This window comes from Choloepus didactylus, chromosome 15 (assembly GCF_015220235.1).
Source record: "Choloepus didactylus isolate mChoDid1 chromosome 15, mChoDid1.pri, whole genome shotgun sequence".
Classification (NCBI taxonomy): Eukaryota; Metazoa; Chordata; class Mammalia; order Pilosa; family Megalonychidae; genus Choloepus; species Choloepus didactylus.
In genome coordinates, this window is record NC_051321.1 from 82512784 (window position 1) to 82530785 (window position 18002).

The 18002-nt window shown below is 55.6% G+C and overlaps 1 protein-coding gene across 1 annotated transcript in view; it reads right to left on the reverse strand.

Moving 5' to 3' along the window:
- Positions 1–275: 275 nt before the first annotated feature.
- LOC119510937 (annexin A8-like protein 1) overlaps positions 276–18002 on the reverse strand; it is a 261425-nt gene continuing 243698 nt past the window's right edge. Inside the window, exons 3-12 of the mRNA XM_037805363.1 lie at positions 9870–10391; positions 8601–8714; positions 7728–7818; positions 6979–7058; positions 6450–6509; positions 5829–5922; positions 5478–5573; positions 3824–3882; positions 2691–2813; positions 276–409 (exon numbers count right to left, since the gene is read on the reverse strand). Of these exons, the coding sequence (XP_037661291.1) occupies positions 350–409; positions 2691–2813; positions 3824–3882; positions 5478–5573; positions 5829–5922; positions 6450–6509; positions 6979–7058; positions 7728–7818; positions 8601–8714; positions 9870–10046 (954 nt within the window). The 5' untranslated portion in view covers positions 10047–10391 and the 3' untranslated portion in view covers positions 276–349. The remainder of the gene's footprint in view (positions 410–2690; positions 2814–3823; positions 3883–5477; positions 5574–5828; positions 5923–6449; positions 6510–6978; positions 7059–7727; positions 7819–8600; positions 8715–9869; positions 10392–18002) is intronic.

An 18002-nucleotide genomic window follows, 5' to 3' on the forward strand; every position in this document is an offset into this window, starting at 1 on the left:
TTGCCAGTTAGGGGAAGGGAACAAATACTGCTGGGTCTATTGTTCTGTGTGCCAAATCCCCACATTTTGGTTGGGATCCTGTTCTTGCAAGATCGTGAATAAATTCATTGCTTCTCCATAATCGGGTGAAGGTTTATTCCTTGTTAGGAACAGTGCCTGTTTCTCACAAGGTGGAGGGAGGAACCCCAGAGTGGCCCCTCCCTCTGGGTCAGAAAAACTGGCTGGAAACTCCTGGAAACTGGAGATGGAGACTGCAAGGATGCCTGTGACCCCATCCCCCAGCTAAGGTGGACCAAGCCAGCCCTGGTGTCCCCAGCTTCTTGGCCTTGGCTCCCGTTCCTCCGAGCCTTCAGGGGTCACTGCCCACCAGGGTCAGCAGGGCATTCTTGTAGTCACCGCTGGTGTCTCCCTGGGGGCGGGAGGGACATGAGAGTTAGAAGGGGGCAGAGCTTGTGCCATTGGCGCCAGCCTCCATCAGGAACAGCCGTTCTCATTCTACGACTATGATGGTGGTGGTGATGGTGCTCCCTGGGTGGTCCCCTCCCCACCCCACCCCCATGGACCCAAGGGCTCCTGTTTCTGGTTTTCATATTAGGCTATTCCTCTGCATCTCCTTTTGATTCTCTTGCCAACTGCGTGGGGAATTGATGATGTGGAGAATGAATCCCAGAGACAGTTCTGCTCTTGCCAGGAAGGCACATGGCTGCCCCCCTTCTCTGCCAGCTGCCCCAGGGCCCTTCCCCATGTGTGCCTGATGCCATCAAGTCCATCGCCTGCAGGGCTGACAGTGGGGTGCCCTGGGCCACCCCTGGAGGAAGGGGCCTGGGCTCTGGGCCCAGGTGACCGAATGGCTGATGCACATCCCTTAGCCTCTCTGAGGCTGGTTTCCTGGCTTCTAACACCCTGCTGCTGACGACATGCCCCTGCTGAGATGTGGGGAGGCCAGGACAGGGGAGAGCCGGCCTTCCCGGCAGCTGGCTCACGGGGGCAAGCAGTGTGGCCTCCCAGGAAGACCGAGGGGACAGGTCCAAGCACTGAGCCCTCTAGCGCCCCTGCCCCAGCTGCTGGGCGGGTTCTGATGGGGTCCACACCCAGAGCCACCCAACTCACGTTTTACAGGGATTTCTCCAAGGCCACACAGGGAGTAAGGGTCAGGGCTGGGGAGAAGATTCCATATTTTCTGTGCTCTGGAGCAGTTTGTGTCTTATGGGAATTATCTGTTCTTGACAGTTTTGTAAAATTTGCCCAGAAAATCATTTGGACCTGATTGCTTCTTTTGGACAGGCTAACTACATTTTAAGTTCCCTTCCCTTTCCTTTCTTTCTTCCTGTCTTTCGCTCTCCTTTTTTCTTTCTTTCTTACTGTTTTAAAGACAATTTTTTTAATATTATAATTTTATTAGAGAACCATTCATTTTGTCTGCCTTTTCAAATTTATGGGAATAAAATTATACGTTGAGGTTTTACACATTTTCTATTCATTTCTGGTCAGGAGCTGGTCTTACCATTCCAAGTCATTTTTTTTTGCTTTGATGATATCTATGGAGAAGGTCAACTTATGAATTCTAACTGGATTTTCTTGAGTGACAAACATTAGGCAAAAATCTCCAGGGCGAGGTTTGTGAACCTCTAGATAGGGGCTGTTTATTGATTAGGCAATAACAAGCATGCTAAGGCTCTCTCTACCAGGAGTCTACTTGCTAGATAGGGCTCAGAGTGACCATTTTTACCCAACAGTGTGTTTGTCCTTCGGAAACCTGACTGTTGTTCTAACTGGAATGGTGGAAAGGAATAGAAATTTCTCCACTGCCACAAGTAGCCATCTGTTTGAAAGAATCTGCGACATCAGCTTAGACTGCATGTTGTAAAGTCATTTGGGCCTGGACATGGCGACAGGCCAGACTGGTTTGCGTCTAGCCCATTTGTTTCTTGACAAAGTCTGGCTGGATGCCCAAAACAAAACAAACAATAATCCCAGCCCTACCCCACCCCACTGCCCCAATCTGCAGACATCCTAAAGCAGCAGCGTCTTTTAAACAGCGTTGCAAGCTGCATGTTTCTTAGAAAACATAGTTCACAATAGAGGTTGGTAGGAGACCTCCAGACTTAGTAACAAATGAAGACTCAGGGATGTATTTCTCAGCATTTGACTTTCGGTTAATGAAACGGTCAAAGCCTCCACTGCATTAAAGGCCAATTGAACTATTTCTTCTGAAGTTACATTAGGGTGATAAACGCTCTGCATTTTGTAGGCTCAAGAATATTCACCAACTGGAATCTGGCTAGGCCATCTGTGGAGCCCATCTGAGTCACCCTCCTTAAAATGTTGCTGCCAGAACGACAAATCTGGAATTGAGTGGTGGGCTCAATTCCAGCCAAATAACTTACTCTCACTGTCTCATCAAATATGCTTCCTTCTGCAAGGGTTCAGTGTGCCATTGCCAAAGGGGCAACAGTCACCCTAATGCAAAGCCAGCTCCCCAGGGGTGACACAGTGGCCTCCCTGGTCTGGTCCCTGAGTGCTCCCATCCCCACTGCCCTCCAGCCACACCGAGCTACTTGCCTGTCCCTGACACCCCACATGACTACCCACGCCGGGGTGCTGCACATTGGACGGGGCACACAAGTCACCCCTGATATAGTTGGAGCCTGCAGGGGTCCTGGCCATGGGAATTGCGGCCCCCAGCTTACCGCAATCATGCTGCTGAGGGTCTTCCTGTACATCTTCTTGAACTGACTCTTGATAAGATTTAAGTCAATCTCGCTCCTTGAAACGATGTTTCTTATCAGCTTTCTGTCCCGCGTCCCTGCACCCTGGAGACGAGACAGCAGCAATAAAAGGATGCCTCTGTCCTTCTTGGTCCATCTTTTGGGGTGATAGTTGGATCTGCTGGCGGGGCTTTGGGGAGTCCTGGGAGGGGCTGGGTGTGCAGGAGAGGGCTTCGGTGTCAGAGGGGTATGCACACCCAGAGATGCGTTAGCGGCTTTGGGTTTCCACCCCTTAAGCTCATCTCACTCACTGCTCACATCTCTTTCCTTACGGGAAGCCATATGACCCAAAGTGCAGTGGCTAAGAGATTTCAAACAGTCGAGAGGCTATTCTGGTGATTACTCTTATGTAAGCTTCAGCCGGATATTACAAAATGCCATGGTATGTCAAGGCCCAACCAACAGTATTCCTGAAAACCCTAAAGAAAACCCTGGGCTCTGTCTGAGACTCTATAAAAGTTTTGCTTATTTAGTTTATTTTCCAGAAACTTAAAACCTCCAGATTGTTCCTATGCCGGATAAGTCCTGAAACTTAGAGGTACTGGTCTCTCCCAGAACATCCACCAGTTACATTCCCCTACCCCATTATGTCGACACCACTTTTCAACATGACAAAGTTAGAATGGCCATAGTCTAAATATTCCTGAAGATTGAGAGAATGATCAAATGAGGAGGAGTTGTAACAGAGAGGTTCGGATTCAACAAATGATTATGACTACTAAATCATTATGTAGTTATTTCTTTTTAGTTTCTAGAGTATTAGAACAGCCAGAAGGAAATACCTGAAACTGCGGAACTATAACCCATACTGTGCTTTGACATTCCCGTTACAACTACCTCTTAAATTGTATTTTGAAATTTATCACTTTGCTATATATATGTTATATTTATATTTCACAATAAAAATGTTAAAAAAAAAAAAAGAGAGAGAGAGAGAGGACCCAAGGGTTGAAGATGGTGTTGGCTCTGAGCTCCTGGCTTTGTAGTTGGTGCCTCGTAGGCTGCTTGTAAGGGGAGCAGAAGGAAGAAGGAAGAGGACGGAAAGGAACAGTTACCTTCAAGGCATAGTAGAGCCGCTCCGCGAAGTAGCTGTGCAGGTTCCACGTGCATTTCACTGGCAAACAGAAGGTTCTGTTAAGGGCTGGAGATGGTGGGTGGCAGCGTGTTCAAGATTATTCATTTGTGTCTTGTCTTGGCCCTTAGGGACTAGCTTGTGCAACGCTTGCCATATTTACCCGTGCCCTGCCTAGTTGCACAAGTGGGCAGGTGTCTCCACTGGGGTGGGACAAGGAAGGAGGCTGGGCAGGTGGAGGGTGAGACGTGACGTGCACGTGGCCTGCAGGGATTGTCTAGAGACCACCAGCTCTGGCTGCCAGCAGATGGCTGGAGTCCAGGGTCTTTCCCCCAGGTTCAGCTCCACCAGGAATGCAGCCACTCAGCTCCAGCCAGTGATGGTGGCCATTGGCCTCCGAGTGCTGTGTCACATGGGTTGGCCCCAAAGATGGCAGGCCCCATGCATGCTGAATCCCCCCAGATAAGGGGGCTCAGCCCAGAGGACCATGGGGCCCAGAATGCAGGTCCCAGGCTCACTGCTAGGGGTGCCACTTGGGGTGCCTTGGCCCCCCAGTCGGGAAGGATGGGAGGCAGGCTTGGGTGCAAATCCGGCCTTGATGCAGCCAGGTGGCTTCGGGTTGCCTGACCTCCCTGACTCGCAAGTCCCTCATCTGTGCGAGTGATGCCCCAGGAGAGATGGCTCTGATGAGCCCAGCACAAAGGGCCCTGCGTGCCCTCTCCTTTCCCTGCCAGAGAATGTTATTCAGGGGGTTGTCAAAACGGGGCCTGGGCTGACTTTGGAAGCTGAGATTGGAGCTGGGTTATGTTTAGATGCCCCAGCGTCAGTGGGATTTTATCACAGTGTCAAAGCCAACAAGGGTGTCAGATGTCTCAGTAGATCCCGGAGGAATGGGGACAGAGCTCTGGGCTTGGTGGGTGGCTCTGCACAGCACGGAACAGTCTGGGGTAGAGGCGAGACCCCCAGTGCAAGGAGAACCCCGGTGCAAGGAGTCCTGATAGCGGCACCCTCTTGTGGGAGGAGAAGAGGGATCCGTTCTGAGATTCAGTTTACCCTCTGCACTGATTTTCCTAACTGTGATCTTAGCTCTGGACCCTAAATATGTCCTGGAAGGGTCCTCCAAAGTGGATCTGACCTTGTATTTTGGGACTGGTTCGCAAGGTTCCCCAGCCTCAGACCATCAGTCACTGAGTTTGGACTCAAACCACACATGATCAGTTCTTCAATCTGCAACTAAGGCTGGGACCAGGGACCAGGGACCAGGCCCCAGGCTGAGGCCTGGAAAATTGCCTTTCCCTGGGACTTCACCACCACAACCAAGAAAACTCACCATGGGGATGCCCAAGTGAGCCCAGGGCCCAGATACAGTGGTGCACACACATGTGCACATCCACGGGCACACATGTACCCACCTGCACACATTCACACAATCGCAGAGCACTGGGGAAAGGATGATCCCTGGTGGGACCCAGCACACTGAAAACCCTGGGGGGGGGGGGAAGAGCAGAAGACATCTGGGTCTTGAAGGTGCCCGGGGGTCAAGAGCTTGTTGCAGCCTCCCTGGGCCTGGCTGTTTGGTGCAGCCCCACGGCCTGCAGGCACACGTGAGTCTGTGCACCCGGGCTCTGCTCGCTCACCGACAGTCAGCACGGCCTCCTCCAGCGAGCCGTGGGTCTCACTCCTGATACTGTCCTCGATGCTCTTGTTGGCGATTTTCTCGTATTCCTGGAACACTGAGGAGAGAGGGCCGCAATCAGGGCACAAGCAGCCACACGTGGCGCTCTCCCTGCAACTTGGTTCAGATCCTGCCAGGAGACGTGCGGTCCCCACCTCTCACCTCCACGGCTGGATCCTGGAGACTTCACCCTGGACATCTGTCCCCCGTGGGAGGGCCCTGCAGCAGGTGCTGGCCTGGCCCCGCCCCCAGCCTTGGCCTGGCCCCGCCCCTCCCGCCTCTTCCTCGGACCCTTCCTGCAGTCCCCCCGTACCCCGCATCAGGTGGGTGGCACTCCGCGTGGTCAGGATGGTGATGAATTTCATCTCGTCGGTTCCACGGATCTTCTCCCCGGCCGCGTACAGATCCTGCACACACACAGAGAACAGGTGAGGGAGGGAAAGGGGGGTGGGCCCGAACCCCAGTGGGACCGAGTCGCAGGGCTGGGGGTGGGGGACAGCCGCACCCCTCTCCTGCATTGGGCTCACGGCCGCCTGAGCTCCTCTCTCCAGCGGCTCTGCCGGTTGGAAACCTCTTCTTGATCCAGGGCCAGGAGGTACCCTAGAGTCCCCCGGGGGCTTCGCTCACTCTCCTGCAGCGCTGAGTAGCCCAAGCGCTGCCACCTAGATGTGCAGATCTGTGCACACGCCCTGTCCCCCGAGGCCCGGCTGCCCCAGCTCCCTGGACCCGCCCTCTGGGATGGCCCTCCAGTGCCTCTCCGACCCTTGTAACTTTCATTCCTCCTCAAATAGCAGAGGGCCAAGGCCCCTGGGGAGCTGCGTGGGCCCAGGCCAATGTCAGAGACAGGCCTGGGGTAGGGGGCCAGGTGCAGCTTCCAGGCGTCGGCCCTGGGTCCTGGGTGGAGGGCTGGGGTGCCAAGGAGGCGCAGCCTCACCTGGGCATCTTGGAGGGCCAGGGCTGGGTCCACAAAGCCGCTGATGTCATCCCGGCTGCCCTGGGGACAAGGGGGGTGCTCTGTAAGACAGTGGGCAGGCCAGCCAGGCGGGGGACAGGGGGATGGGGCACGCTCTCAGAGTGGGGTCTCTGGCTACCCGGCTATGGTACCCCAGCAAGTCAGGCATCTTCTCCCAGCTTCTTTTTCTCATCCATGAAATGGGAGTTGAGGAGCTGCCCCGGAGGGAGTCAGGGGAGCAGCGAGATGAGGGGAGTGAAGTCCTGGCATGGCCTGCCATGGGGGACCCGCACAGTGAAGGGGCTTCCCTCTCCCCTCCCCGGGGTGCCCTCCTCCCCTTCCAGGGCTCCTTCCTCCCCCTTCCATAACACCCTCCTCCCCCTTTCAGGGCTCCTTGCTGTGGGCCTCTGCAGTCAGGACCGTCCACCATGCTGAGACGCACACAGTGAGCCCGGGCCCCACCCAGCTCAAGAGCTGATCCCCGGGTTCCCCAGGAGCTGGGCCGTGCTACCTGCAGGAGGCACACCAGGATCCTCTCCACGTAGCCTCTCGTGTCTGCTTGGATGTCTTCCTCTAGTGTGGACCCAAAGTCTGCAGGTGGGACAGGACTGTGAGGCAGGCAGACCCAGGGCCTTCCCGGGCTGCTCTTCTCCTCCTAAACCATTTCCCACCCTTCTCTGGATGAAGGCCTTCCAGGGAGCAGGTCTTTGGCACAGGGGTGGATGCCGAGCCCCCATGTCTGAAAGGCAGAGGCTCCACCACCTGCTGGGCCTTCAGACCGAGGAACCGATGCAGACCCCCAACCAAGTTCAAAGATGGGCCAAGCCAGGGGCAGTCGACTCAGGCTCATGTCATCACACTTTGGCGGTGCAGCCTGCAGACCCTTCCCGAGAACCGGCTGGGGGCCTGCACCCCACCACGAGAAGGCCCTGGCAGGTGTCGCTGCGGTCCCTTGCGGCAGCCTGTGCCCAGTTCATGGCCGTCAACTCCGCGTGATCTTCCATGTCAGAGTTATTGGACGTGTGCCTCTCTCCCAGCAGCCAGTGAGCTTGGGGACTCAGGGATCAAGAGGAGTCACGTCCTATCCAGCATTAGGCTCAGACTTGGCTATACAGAAGATGCCCAAGACGATGCATGGAATAGCCCAGAAAGGATCCCTTCCACTGTGTTCTCTTGGCCCCTGCCAGGCTGCCACAGCTCTGGCCATCAGCAACGGAGCCTTCGTATCAGGCCTCCACCACCCCTTTGCAGGCCACCTACCCTCCTCATATGCCTTCATTATCTCCTGAAGCTGGCTCTTGGTCCGAGAGGCCAGGATTTCAATGATGACGCCTTCTTTGGTTCCTAAGCCCTGTGGGCAGAACACTCTGCTTGCTGGAGACCCCTGCCCGTGCTCCCCTGCTCTGCCCACCCCTCCCTCTTCACAACAGCCGAGGCTTAGACAGAACGCACTCACTGGGGGAGGTTACAGGTGATCACATGCGGATTTTTGCATGATGGACACCGAGGCAGAGTGTTGGGCTGGGGCGCCGGTGTGGGGGCGAGGAGTGGCTCTCGGACACATCCCCTCACTTTTCTGAGCCTAACCATCCTCCTCTGTAGATACGAATCCCCCTGCCATATTAAAGGCAGCATAGGCCAAGTGCCCGGTGCCTTCCACACACTTTGCCTTCCTCCTAATCCTTGCTGCAAAGTACGACGGAGTGGCAGGAGGGGCAGGGAAATCGAGTGACGTGCCCAGCATCTCCCAGGTTGGGCTCTAATTCCACCTGGTCTACTGCGCCTGAGAAATACTGGTTGGGCTCCACCACCGACCTGCCACAGCGGAGACGGGTCATCTGGGGTGCAGCAGGCTGCAAGCTCCCTGGGCTCAGCCGGGATCTGCCCAGCAGCCCTTCCAAATGGAGCTGCCCAGTGTGCAAGAGGAGCTCAGGACTCCAAGGGCCAGGCTTCTTGGGAAGCAAGGGACCCCCGGCACCCCTCTCCATTGAGTCCTTGTGAGTGTTTCTGCCCCTTGCCAATCCACTCCAGCCCCTAGCCCTTCCCTCCCCTTGGTCACCTTTGCCCACCTGCCCTGCCCATCATCCCCCCAGGGGCCCCCCATCATGCCCTACCCTCCCTCCAGCCTCTCACTTCCATGGCATCATGCATTTCCTTGGCTTCGTATCTGTATGGCGGGTACATGAGGGCCACCATGAGTCTCTCGAAATTGCCACTCAGCTCTGACTTCAAGTTCTCGGTGAGGTCCTAATGCAGGAGCAAAGACAGACGATGACCTGCAGGCCGGGCCAACTTGGTGCAGGCAGCAGCGTGGTGGGTGGCCGAGGGGATCTGGCTGGATGCCCACACAGGTTCTGCCATGGGTTGGCTGGGTTTTATGGGGTCTATTTCTCTCTAAGCATCGATAGCCTTAGCTGTTAAATAGGGATGACGGCCTTCCTATTTCATACTATGGTGTAGAAGACTGACTGGGAGTTGTGCCAGCAGAGACTTAGCACTCAGCATGGTGCCGACCCAGCATCTGCACTCAGTGTTCCTGTCACTCACCAGGCTGCAAGCTCTAAGGCCGGCACCACACCTGGGTGGCTCTCCATGAAAAGCCCTCACAGAGCCCACGGGTGCTCAGTAAATGAGTGATTGTCTCCTTCTAAGAGTACCCACATATTTCTACATGGAGCCACAGTGCCACTCCAGCTGATCTGCACAGGGCTTGGTCAGACCTGGATTTAAATCTCAACCTTCTGGCTTCCAAGCTCTGGATCTTTGTGAGAGTTATATAACCTCTCTGGCATCACTCTCCCCAAAAGATGAATGCAGAGAACCATGCATTCGTTGTAAAAAATTGTAAAAAATGCATACTGGTTTCTCCAACTGAATGCTTGGGCTTTGTCACTGACCACCCTGCGTTGACTCTCCGAAGGATGCTTTGAGCTGAAGGAGCCTTCCAGAAACTGGGGTTGGGGAAGCATTGAAAGAGAGAGAGAAGGTTGGAAGGAAAGGGAGGTCAGACTGCAGACAGCTGGGACCCTTGGAGTGGTAAATAAGGTTGTTGGACAAAGCATGGTAGTTGCATTTGAATTCCAGACAAACAAGGAATAATTTTGTGGCATAAGTATGTCCCATGCTGTTTGGGACATATTTATAGTATATTTTTGTTGTTGCTGTTTATCTGAAATTCAAATTTAACTGCACATCTTGTGTTTTTATTTGCTGAATCCGGCAACCCCCTCATGACGCTTCTGAGTGGTGGAGGGACGAGGTGAGAGCTGTGTTTCCAGTGGGGTGGCCTCTAGGGAAGGGCCTTATCCAGTAAGAGCTGCCTGCCAGGCTGTCTCTGGAAGCAAGCAACGCCCCCATCCCCCACTCCCCCAATACCCCTCCCCATCACGACTCCCCCTTTACCTTGCCGAACTGAGCCTTGAAGGACTTAGCGATCTGCTGCCGCTGCGCGTTGCTTCTCTTGGTGAGGACGTCAATGATGGCCTGCTCGTTGGTGCCTGTGGGGGTGTCCGGCATGAACCCCAAGCCCCTGCACTGAGAAGGGCTGATGACTGCGGGGAGGAAGGGCGGCTGCCTCATGGCCAGGCAGTGTGGAAACACCTCCTGGATCGCTCCAAACGCTGATGACTTTCATGGTGCAGACAAGACACTCGGACAGACCCGCTGTCTCTCTCCATCCCCACCTCCCACTGTGCGATGTTGGGGTGCGGCCAGGCCCAGCCTTGGGGTGACAGAACCTGAGAAACACGGGGTTTTCTGCACATGCCACCCATCCCTGGGCCTCTAGACTGGACAAATGGGGGCTCCTGGCCTGGCCTTCCTAGTTGGTGGCCGCAGGGCCCGGTGGGAGAAGGTCGGGACTGAGCCCTGCCACTCTCAGCCTGTGTGGCCTTAAGAAGTGTCAGCTCCCTGAGCCTCAGTTTTCTCATCTGTGAAATGGACATGACAGTAAAGATTTCCCAGGAAGCAGAGGGCATGAAACGCCTTGTAGGGTGGTTCTCGCTCATGGCCCCATGTACCATGCAGAGTCAGCCAGGGGCCCACCCTGCCTGGTGGAAGCACCACTTGCTGTGGGCCCTTGGGGGCTTTCTGGGCCAGACTCCCCCAATCCTCCTACCAGCCAGCTTCTTGCTGGAACAGAGAAAAGCCAGGGGAGCACCAGGCAGATGCTGGAGAGTCGAGGGGGGCCACTGCACAGGTAGCCAGCAACGGGCAGGAGGGAGCCTTCATGGCTGGGTGTTCCCAGGCCCCAGCCCAGCCCTGTAGACCCCCAATCTCTGGTGTGCCAGGCGCTGGGCCAGGCACTGACAGGCGTCAGCCCATCCAAACTTCACCGCTGCACTTCGGTGCTGCGTTCTTGGGGCCATTTCAGGGTGAGACATCTGAGCCAGAGAATCAAATGTCACATGTACAAGGACACAGCAGAAGGGACCTCCACATCCAGGAAGTCACAACCGTCCTCCCCCTCTCTGGTCTTGGGGGTCATGGGGGGTGCTGTGTGCAGACCACTGCTGGGGACGCTGGGGCCTGTTTGACTCTTTCGGGGCTGGGATCAGTCTCAGGGTGCAGTGGGGAGACCCCGCCCTTCCTGGCTGCCCCCTGGCAGCCCCTGGCCGCGGATACCCACTCACCTATGCCTTTCATGGTGTTGTAGAGGGTCTCCGCATCCGGGTCTGGGTTGAAGTGGGAGCTCCCCTTAACCGTGACACCCTCCTGTTCGACCTGCTAGAGAGCCCAGACCCGTCAAAGCAGGAAGGGGTGGGGAGGACAACTCCGGCACCAGGACGGGTGGCCCTGCAGAGTGGTTAAGCCCTCCAGGCCCACCGGCCCCTGCTGGCTTGGGTTGCCCCTGCCTGCCATCGCGGGAGAGGAGCGGCCCCAGGAGTCCCTCCTGGCCCAGCCCCGGCCCTTGGATACGATGATGTCCCAGCGGGTGTGTGTCGAGGCAGGGGCGCCTCTGTCTGCTTCGCGCTGAGTTGCCATATGGGCCTGTCACGTTGGGGCTGCGGGCACCTGTGGGCTGGAGGCCCACGTGCTAAATGAGCCACCGTGGGCCAAGGGGAGGCTGGACCTGCCAGCTGGCCCTGGGCAGTGGAATCCCAGCGTCTCGCTCCTGAGGGGAGGGTGAGCCGTGCTTTGGACATAGCACTGAGGGCACTGAGTTCCCCACCACACCTGAGAGACTGAGAGTTTACAGGGATTAGCAGCCTCAGGAGAAAGGGCTGGGGCGGGGAGCGTGGTGGCTCTGGGGTGTATTGGTCAGAGACAGAACTGGTAGGAGACATATTAAGACATTTGTGGCAAGGGATGGACTTATGTGACTATGGGGCTGGCTGTCAGGGAGGGTGTGAGCTGAAGCTGCAGAATTCCTTCTTCTGGGAACTCTGGGATCTGACCCCCTGGGGGAGGGGGTCAGGCCACTGAGAGAAGTCGAGGCAGAAACTGCTGGTCCATGCAGGGTCTTGGGGTCTCAGAGCTGAGGTCTCGGCCCATCTGGAAGCTGGGACTGGGCAGGACAGAAGTGAGGCGGCCCTTCCCTCCCTGCTCTGGTGTCTCGGCTCCGTCCACGAGTGCCCCTCGGCAGGAAGGACCTGGCTCTCCCCTCCAGGCACCGGGGCCCCCGTTTCGCTGTCCAAGGCCAGTGTTTTTGTGCTGCAGCTTTGGCTGGTTCACTGGGCAGGTGTGGACTCCCTAGAAAGTTGAGCTCTTCTCATCCATCCAATGAAAGGGCTGGAGCAAGGGCCAGAGAGTCACCTGGGGAGGGGGCTTGCGGGGGGCAGCTCTGTGGCCTCCAACCGGGCAGAGACTGAGCTTCGGGGAGCGACGCGTCCAGATCACAGGGAACCCTAGTCCAGCTCGGGACCCCACAAGCCGGGCGTTTCCACTCTTAATCCACTTATTCCACAGCCCAGTACTGAGCACTAAGTATCACAGACACACAGACGCAGACAGACATACACCCGGCTACATCTAATCATCAATCCTGTTTGAATCAGATCCTGTTAGCTTTGGAATTGACTGATGTGGCCTCATGATGAAGGGGAAGCCAGGCCAGGGAGGGTCTTCCGGAAGGGAAAGTTGCTGACAAGGTACCATTTTCTCAAGCATCTGACAGAGGCTGGGGTGAGTGGGGAATCCATGTGACGGGTTTGGGGGCAGAAAGACAGGACTTCCGGATTTCTGGGTAAGTGAGCCCGAGCCAGTGTGAGATGGAAGGAAAGCCTGTGAAGCTGGGCCTCCTGGAGCCACCGTGGGGATCAGGTCAGGGGTGGGCCCAGCACCTGGCCACAGCAGGTGCTCGCTAAACGGCCCCACAGCACCCCGCCGTGGCCACGGGACTGCCCGTGTCTCATAAGACTCGGCACCCCCCGTGTCATGGGCCCCCCAACCTGTAGAGTTTCATGGCCTGGTGAGGTGGCCCGTGTCTGGCTGTCTGTGGCCCTGTGCAAACCCAAGGACAATAATCAGGGGAACAGAAGTGAATACAAGTGGCTCTCTGGGCACAGCAGAGGCTGTGGCTGGTGGCCGGGACTCTTGGCACTCACCGTCCTCGCTCCCTCCCTGGAGGAGACTGGGGTGCCAGGCTGCTCCAGGGTGAGGACAGCCAGGCCTGATGAAGACAGATGAGCCCCTCCTTGGGGCTGGGGTGATGACGAGCTGAACAGGGGGCGGCAAATTTCATCAGGACTCGACTCTCCCACCAGAGCCGGGTAATTGGCAGCAGGTGCTAAGTGCAATTTTAATAAAATACTGTGTAATGAGGACAGCAACCAGGATGTTACAAGCTCCCTGTCCAAGTTTTCAACGGGAATTTGAAGGCAACGTGGAAGGCCGAGAGATTTGATTTAATTATTTGTTTCCCTTCAAAAACAAGTAAAAGGAGTGCTTTTTTAAAAAGTTATTTATTTCCTCTTTTGCTATTTAAAAATAAGACTGAAAAACAACAAATATGTCTGCTAGAGATAATAATGATGAAACACAAGGGACGCTGGCTGTGCCCTGCTGTCATTGACCCACTCAGCTCTGGGGTCCTTTGGATATTATTCACACCATCTTTCTGTGCACCCCTTCCTCTCCCAGTCCATCACCACTCATCACCTCTCATCCAGGCCAGAGAAGCATGTGGCTAAAATGCATATGGCGCCACTCGCCACTCTTGTAGCCTTGGAGGCCCAGGCTGGAGGGCTCCGTGTGGTCTCCTGACTTGGCCCTAGCTTGGATCCAGACTGACCTCACACCCCCGCTGGCCCCCCTTTGGAACTGCCATCATGCTGAGCCACTGGGACCCCTCAAACCTGCAGCCTCCCAGTCTTAGTGTCATCTGTTCCCCAGCCCGGAACGTTCTCCCTCCCTCCTTCATCTGCCAGTGCTCAAGAGAGCTGCGGGAGCCTGCCACCATCTGCAGCATCATGCCTACCACGGGCTGTTGCCATGGAGACAGGTCTGCCTCTCGTCACCGCTGGACTCTGCGGGGTCAAGGTCAAGAACCTCAAGTGCAGTGGTCAGGTGGTTATTTGATTGCCCTGAGGGTAAAATCTCGCAGAGATGAGCCATCCTGGGGCCACGTGCTTCCACTCACCACGCAGCACATTCACTTCTCAGCCATCTGAGTGGTGCTGGCCTGGCCTGTGCCCACCCCTCTTCATCCTCAAAAGAGTCACAGGATGCCCCTCCTCCCAGTTTGCTGTTCTGTTTAATAAAAAGACCCCCCAGAACAGAAACCATAATGGAGAGGCAGACAAGTGGAAAGGAAATGAAGTCTGAGCCCCTCACCATCGGCATCCGGGGCAGGTGGTCTGGAGGTTCCCCCTGCAGGGAGGTGATGTGCAGGGGGGACAGGTCAAGACCGGCCCGCCCCGCTGGCTGACACAGAGAGCAGAGCGGCAGAATCGCCACATCTCAGGGCCCAGGGGCTTCTGGGGCCATCAGAAGAAGGCTGCTTCTGCATTATTCCCAAAGCTGGAATCCAGCAGCCCTCCCCAGGGTTCTGGGACTGAGCCCCAGCTCCAGCCGAGGTCAGGAGGCATTTTCTAAGCCCTTGGAGACTCCCTCCCTGCCTCTCTCTTAGGGAGCCTCATTCAGAGGAGGTGGGGGCAGACCCCTCTCCCTCCAGATCAGCCTCCTCAGGGCATTGCCAGGGCAGGACTCCTGCTCAACAACCATCCACATGGTCTGTGCAGTGATGAGGAGTTGGCACGCTGCACCCCGATCACGGAGGGAGATCTGGGGTGCACTTGGGCAGCCACATCCCACTGAAACGCACACTGAGCTTGCCTTCCCGTCTTGCACACAACCGTGACAGACACTTTGCACACCGTGTCCCCGACCCTTAAAATCACTGTACTCAGCCCGTCCCGGGGCTCTCCCCCACTCTCAGAAACCTCCACCCCCACCCCCACCCCGGCATTGCCATATCCCCACTATCTCTCTCCAGCCCCGTCTCTCCTGGCACCAGAACTGTGTTTCAATCTGAAAGCTCAATGGGCAGCTCAAACTCACCATGTCCCAAACTGAGCTCACAGTGGAAGCCTCCAAATGTGCTCGTCCGCTGCTCCCTGCTCCAAGGAATGACATCACCCATGCACCCCATCCACAGGCCAGAAATCTGGGAGTCATTTTGGACATCTTGCACCACCCACCCCAACATGCACACACGTTCACCCATCAGTTAGCATTGTGGGTTCCATCTGCCCCAAATGACTCATATCCAGCCCCCACCCCCCACTCCACCCTAACCCCACCTGCCCACTGTCATTTCCCTGATCTCTGCCTCGTTGACTTTGCCCTGGACTGCACGCCAGGCTCCAGGCTGGATCCCTTCCATTGCACCCTCAACACAGCTCTCACAATGACCTTTCTAAACATCCAATGTGATTATGTCGTTCTGGCTTTAAATCCACCAAAGTGTCCCCACCCCCGTAAGTTTCCAGAGAAACTCAAGTGCTACAACCTGGATGTCCACTTCCCCACCATGTCTCCCACGCTCAACACTCCTGATCTCTTGGTGACCCCCTTTTGGGGTGAACTCTTTGAATGCTGTTCTTAGCCCTGAGCAGAGAGAGGTACTTAAACTCTAGCAGGCACCAGAATCACCTGCAGGGTGCTCAGTTTTGGTGGGGCCGGGGTGGGGCCAGAGGATTTGCACTTTCAAATTCAGCTCCTTGGGGAAGATGATGTTCAGGCCACATCCTGAGGGCTGTTGCTACAGGCTGTCGGGAAGGACCCAGTCGATGTCAGCTAAATGAATGAATGAACGGCACCCTCTCTGACCCAGTGAAATTCTACAGATCATCATTATGTCTCACTTGATGAGTGATCTCGGGTGCAACTTCTGAAGACCTTAAGAGACAAAGACACCCCATGCCCTTCCCACAGTCCTGAGGACACATCTGAGCTCCTTTCTGTGATGGGGAGCCCGCTGCGCTGTGTATCCTGAAGAGTCTGTTTCTTCCTCAGGTGCAGAGGTGGGGACTGGAGGATCTGAGGTCTCTAAGCACTTTCCCGTTACATCATTGGGGGATTTCTCTACAGACTGGAGCAGTGAAAACATCATCAAAATACATGTCGCAGTTTTCCGACAGCCTCATTCCTGCTACAGGCCACCACCTAACTCCTCAGACCAGAGCTGGGAAGCATGAGTTCCCATGGAGGGGCTTTGAGGGATGGAAAATAGGGTGGAAAAGCCCCAGAAAATTGGCCAGGCACCAGGAGGCTGCCAGAGAAGATGTGATGGTGAGAATGTCCTGCACCAGCCGAGCAGTCAGCTGGGGACCCCACACCTGTCCAGGGTCAGGGCACAAGGAAGACCCCAAAGTGTGGCCTGGCACCCCAATGGGGGATGCAGCTTCCTCGGCCAGCATGAGGCCTGGGCCCCAGGCTCACGCACCCTGATTTTTGGGACGGTGACCTCATTACTGCAGCTGCCAGTTGGGGATTGAATCATGTCCCCCATAAAGACCCGTTCAAGTCCTAACTCCTAGTCCTGTGGGTGTGAACCCATTTGCAAACAGGATCTTTGAAGATGCTATTACCTATGGTGAGGACAACCTGAACGAGGTGGGCTTTGATACAATACGCCTGCAGGCCTTATGAGTGCAGGAAATTCAGATGCATTAGGAGTAGCCAGAGACAGACAGATCACCAGGTGACAGAGGCTGAGGCTGACTTTGGAGCAGACGTGGTTTGCCAATGTCTCGATGTCGGACATGGAGCCTCCGAAATTGTGAGCCAAGACATGCTTGTTGTTTGAGCCGACCAGCCTGTGGTATTTGTGTAGCAGCCCTGGCAGACGCACAGCCGTTACCCTAGTTCCAGTTTGTTTAACTGTGTCCCCTCCGTGGGAATCAGGAGCGGCTCCACGGAAAGCCAAGGGGCACCGGGGTCATATCACACCCCCTTCCTTAGACTCACCCTTCTTTAAAGAGTGAATTTTCCTGTGTCCCCAAAATCCTGTTTTCTTTTGGAGAGTAGGCTTGTATCTCTGCTTCTGTCACTTGGTGGCCTGACTCCTTGGTCTCATCCGGTGGCTTTCTCTGACTTCTGGCTTCTACTAACTGACTACACCAAATTTCCTTGCTTATAAGGGCCTCAGGCATATGGGTTAAGCCCCACCCTGATTCAATTTAGCCTCATCTAATAGGATCTTGGAAGATCTACTCACAGATGAGCCACACTGCAATGGATAACAATGTCTTCAAAGGTCCTATTTACAAATGGGTCCACACCAGGGGAATGCAGAGCTCAGTTCCTTGGAGGGGTAGGACTGAAGTCCCTGTTTTCCAGCTGGCTGTGGGCAGGGGCCACGCCCAGCTCCTCCACATGCTCTCAGGCCCTTACCCCATGGCTCCCCCATCTCAGCAGTGGAGAACCTCCTAGGAATCACGTCCCCACCTGCAAAGAACCTGAATGAGCTCGAAGGAGATTTGTCCCCAGAGCCCCCCCGATAAGAGCCCATTTGCCTCAAAACTTGATTTTGGCCTTTTGGGACCCTGAGCAGACAACCCAGGTGAGCCCATCTGAGTGGTGAGAAAATAAATGGGTGTTGTTTAAGATGCTAAGTTTGTGGTGAATTGTTACAGCGCATTCTTTTTTGCTCCTAGATTCTTCCTTCCCCAAAGTAGCCTGCCTTCCTCTCCTTGTGAATAGGCTCAAATGAGGGCCTTCGAGCACACAGCTGGGGTGGGATCCTACAGCCCAGGTCAGGGCCCCCGGGAGTAAGTTGTTCCACCCTTCAGAGGGTCTGAGTGTGGTGGGCCTGGGGTGGGCACCGTGGCCTGGGAGAGCCATCACCGGCAGCCTGAGTTCCCAGCTGGATGAGGACACCTGGAAGCCCCCAATTCCCTCACTTCCAGCATAAAAATAACTCTCTCTGCTCCTCCCAGGCTTTCCTCCCCAAGAGCCAGTCCCAAACTCTGCATACAGGGCATTCAATTGGCTCCCTGCCTGACCCCAGCCCTCACTCAGTTCTTCTTTCTCTGATATCCAAGCAGTGCTCTGATCAGAGCCAACAAGAAAACAAAGAGCAAACCTATGGCA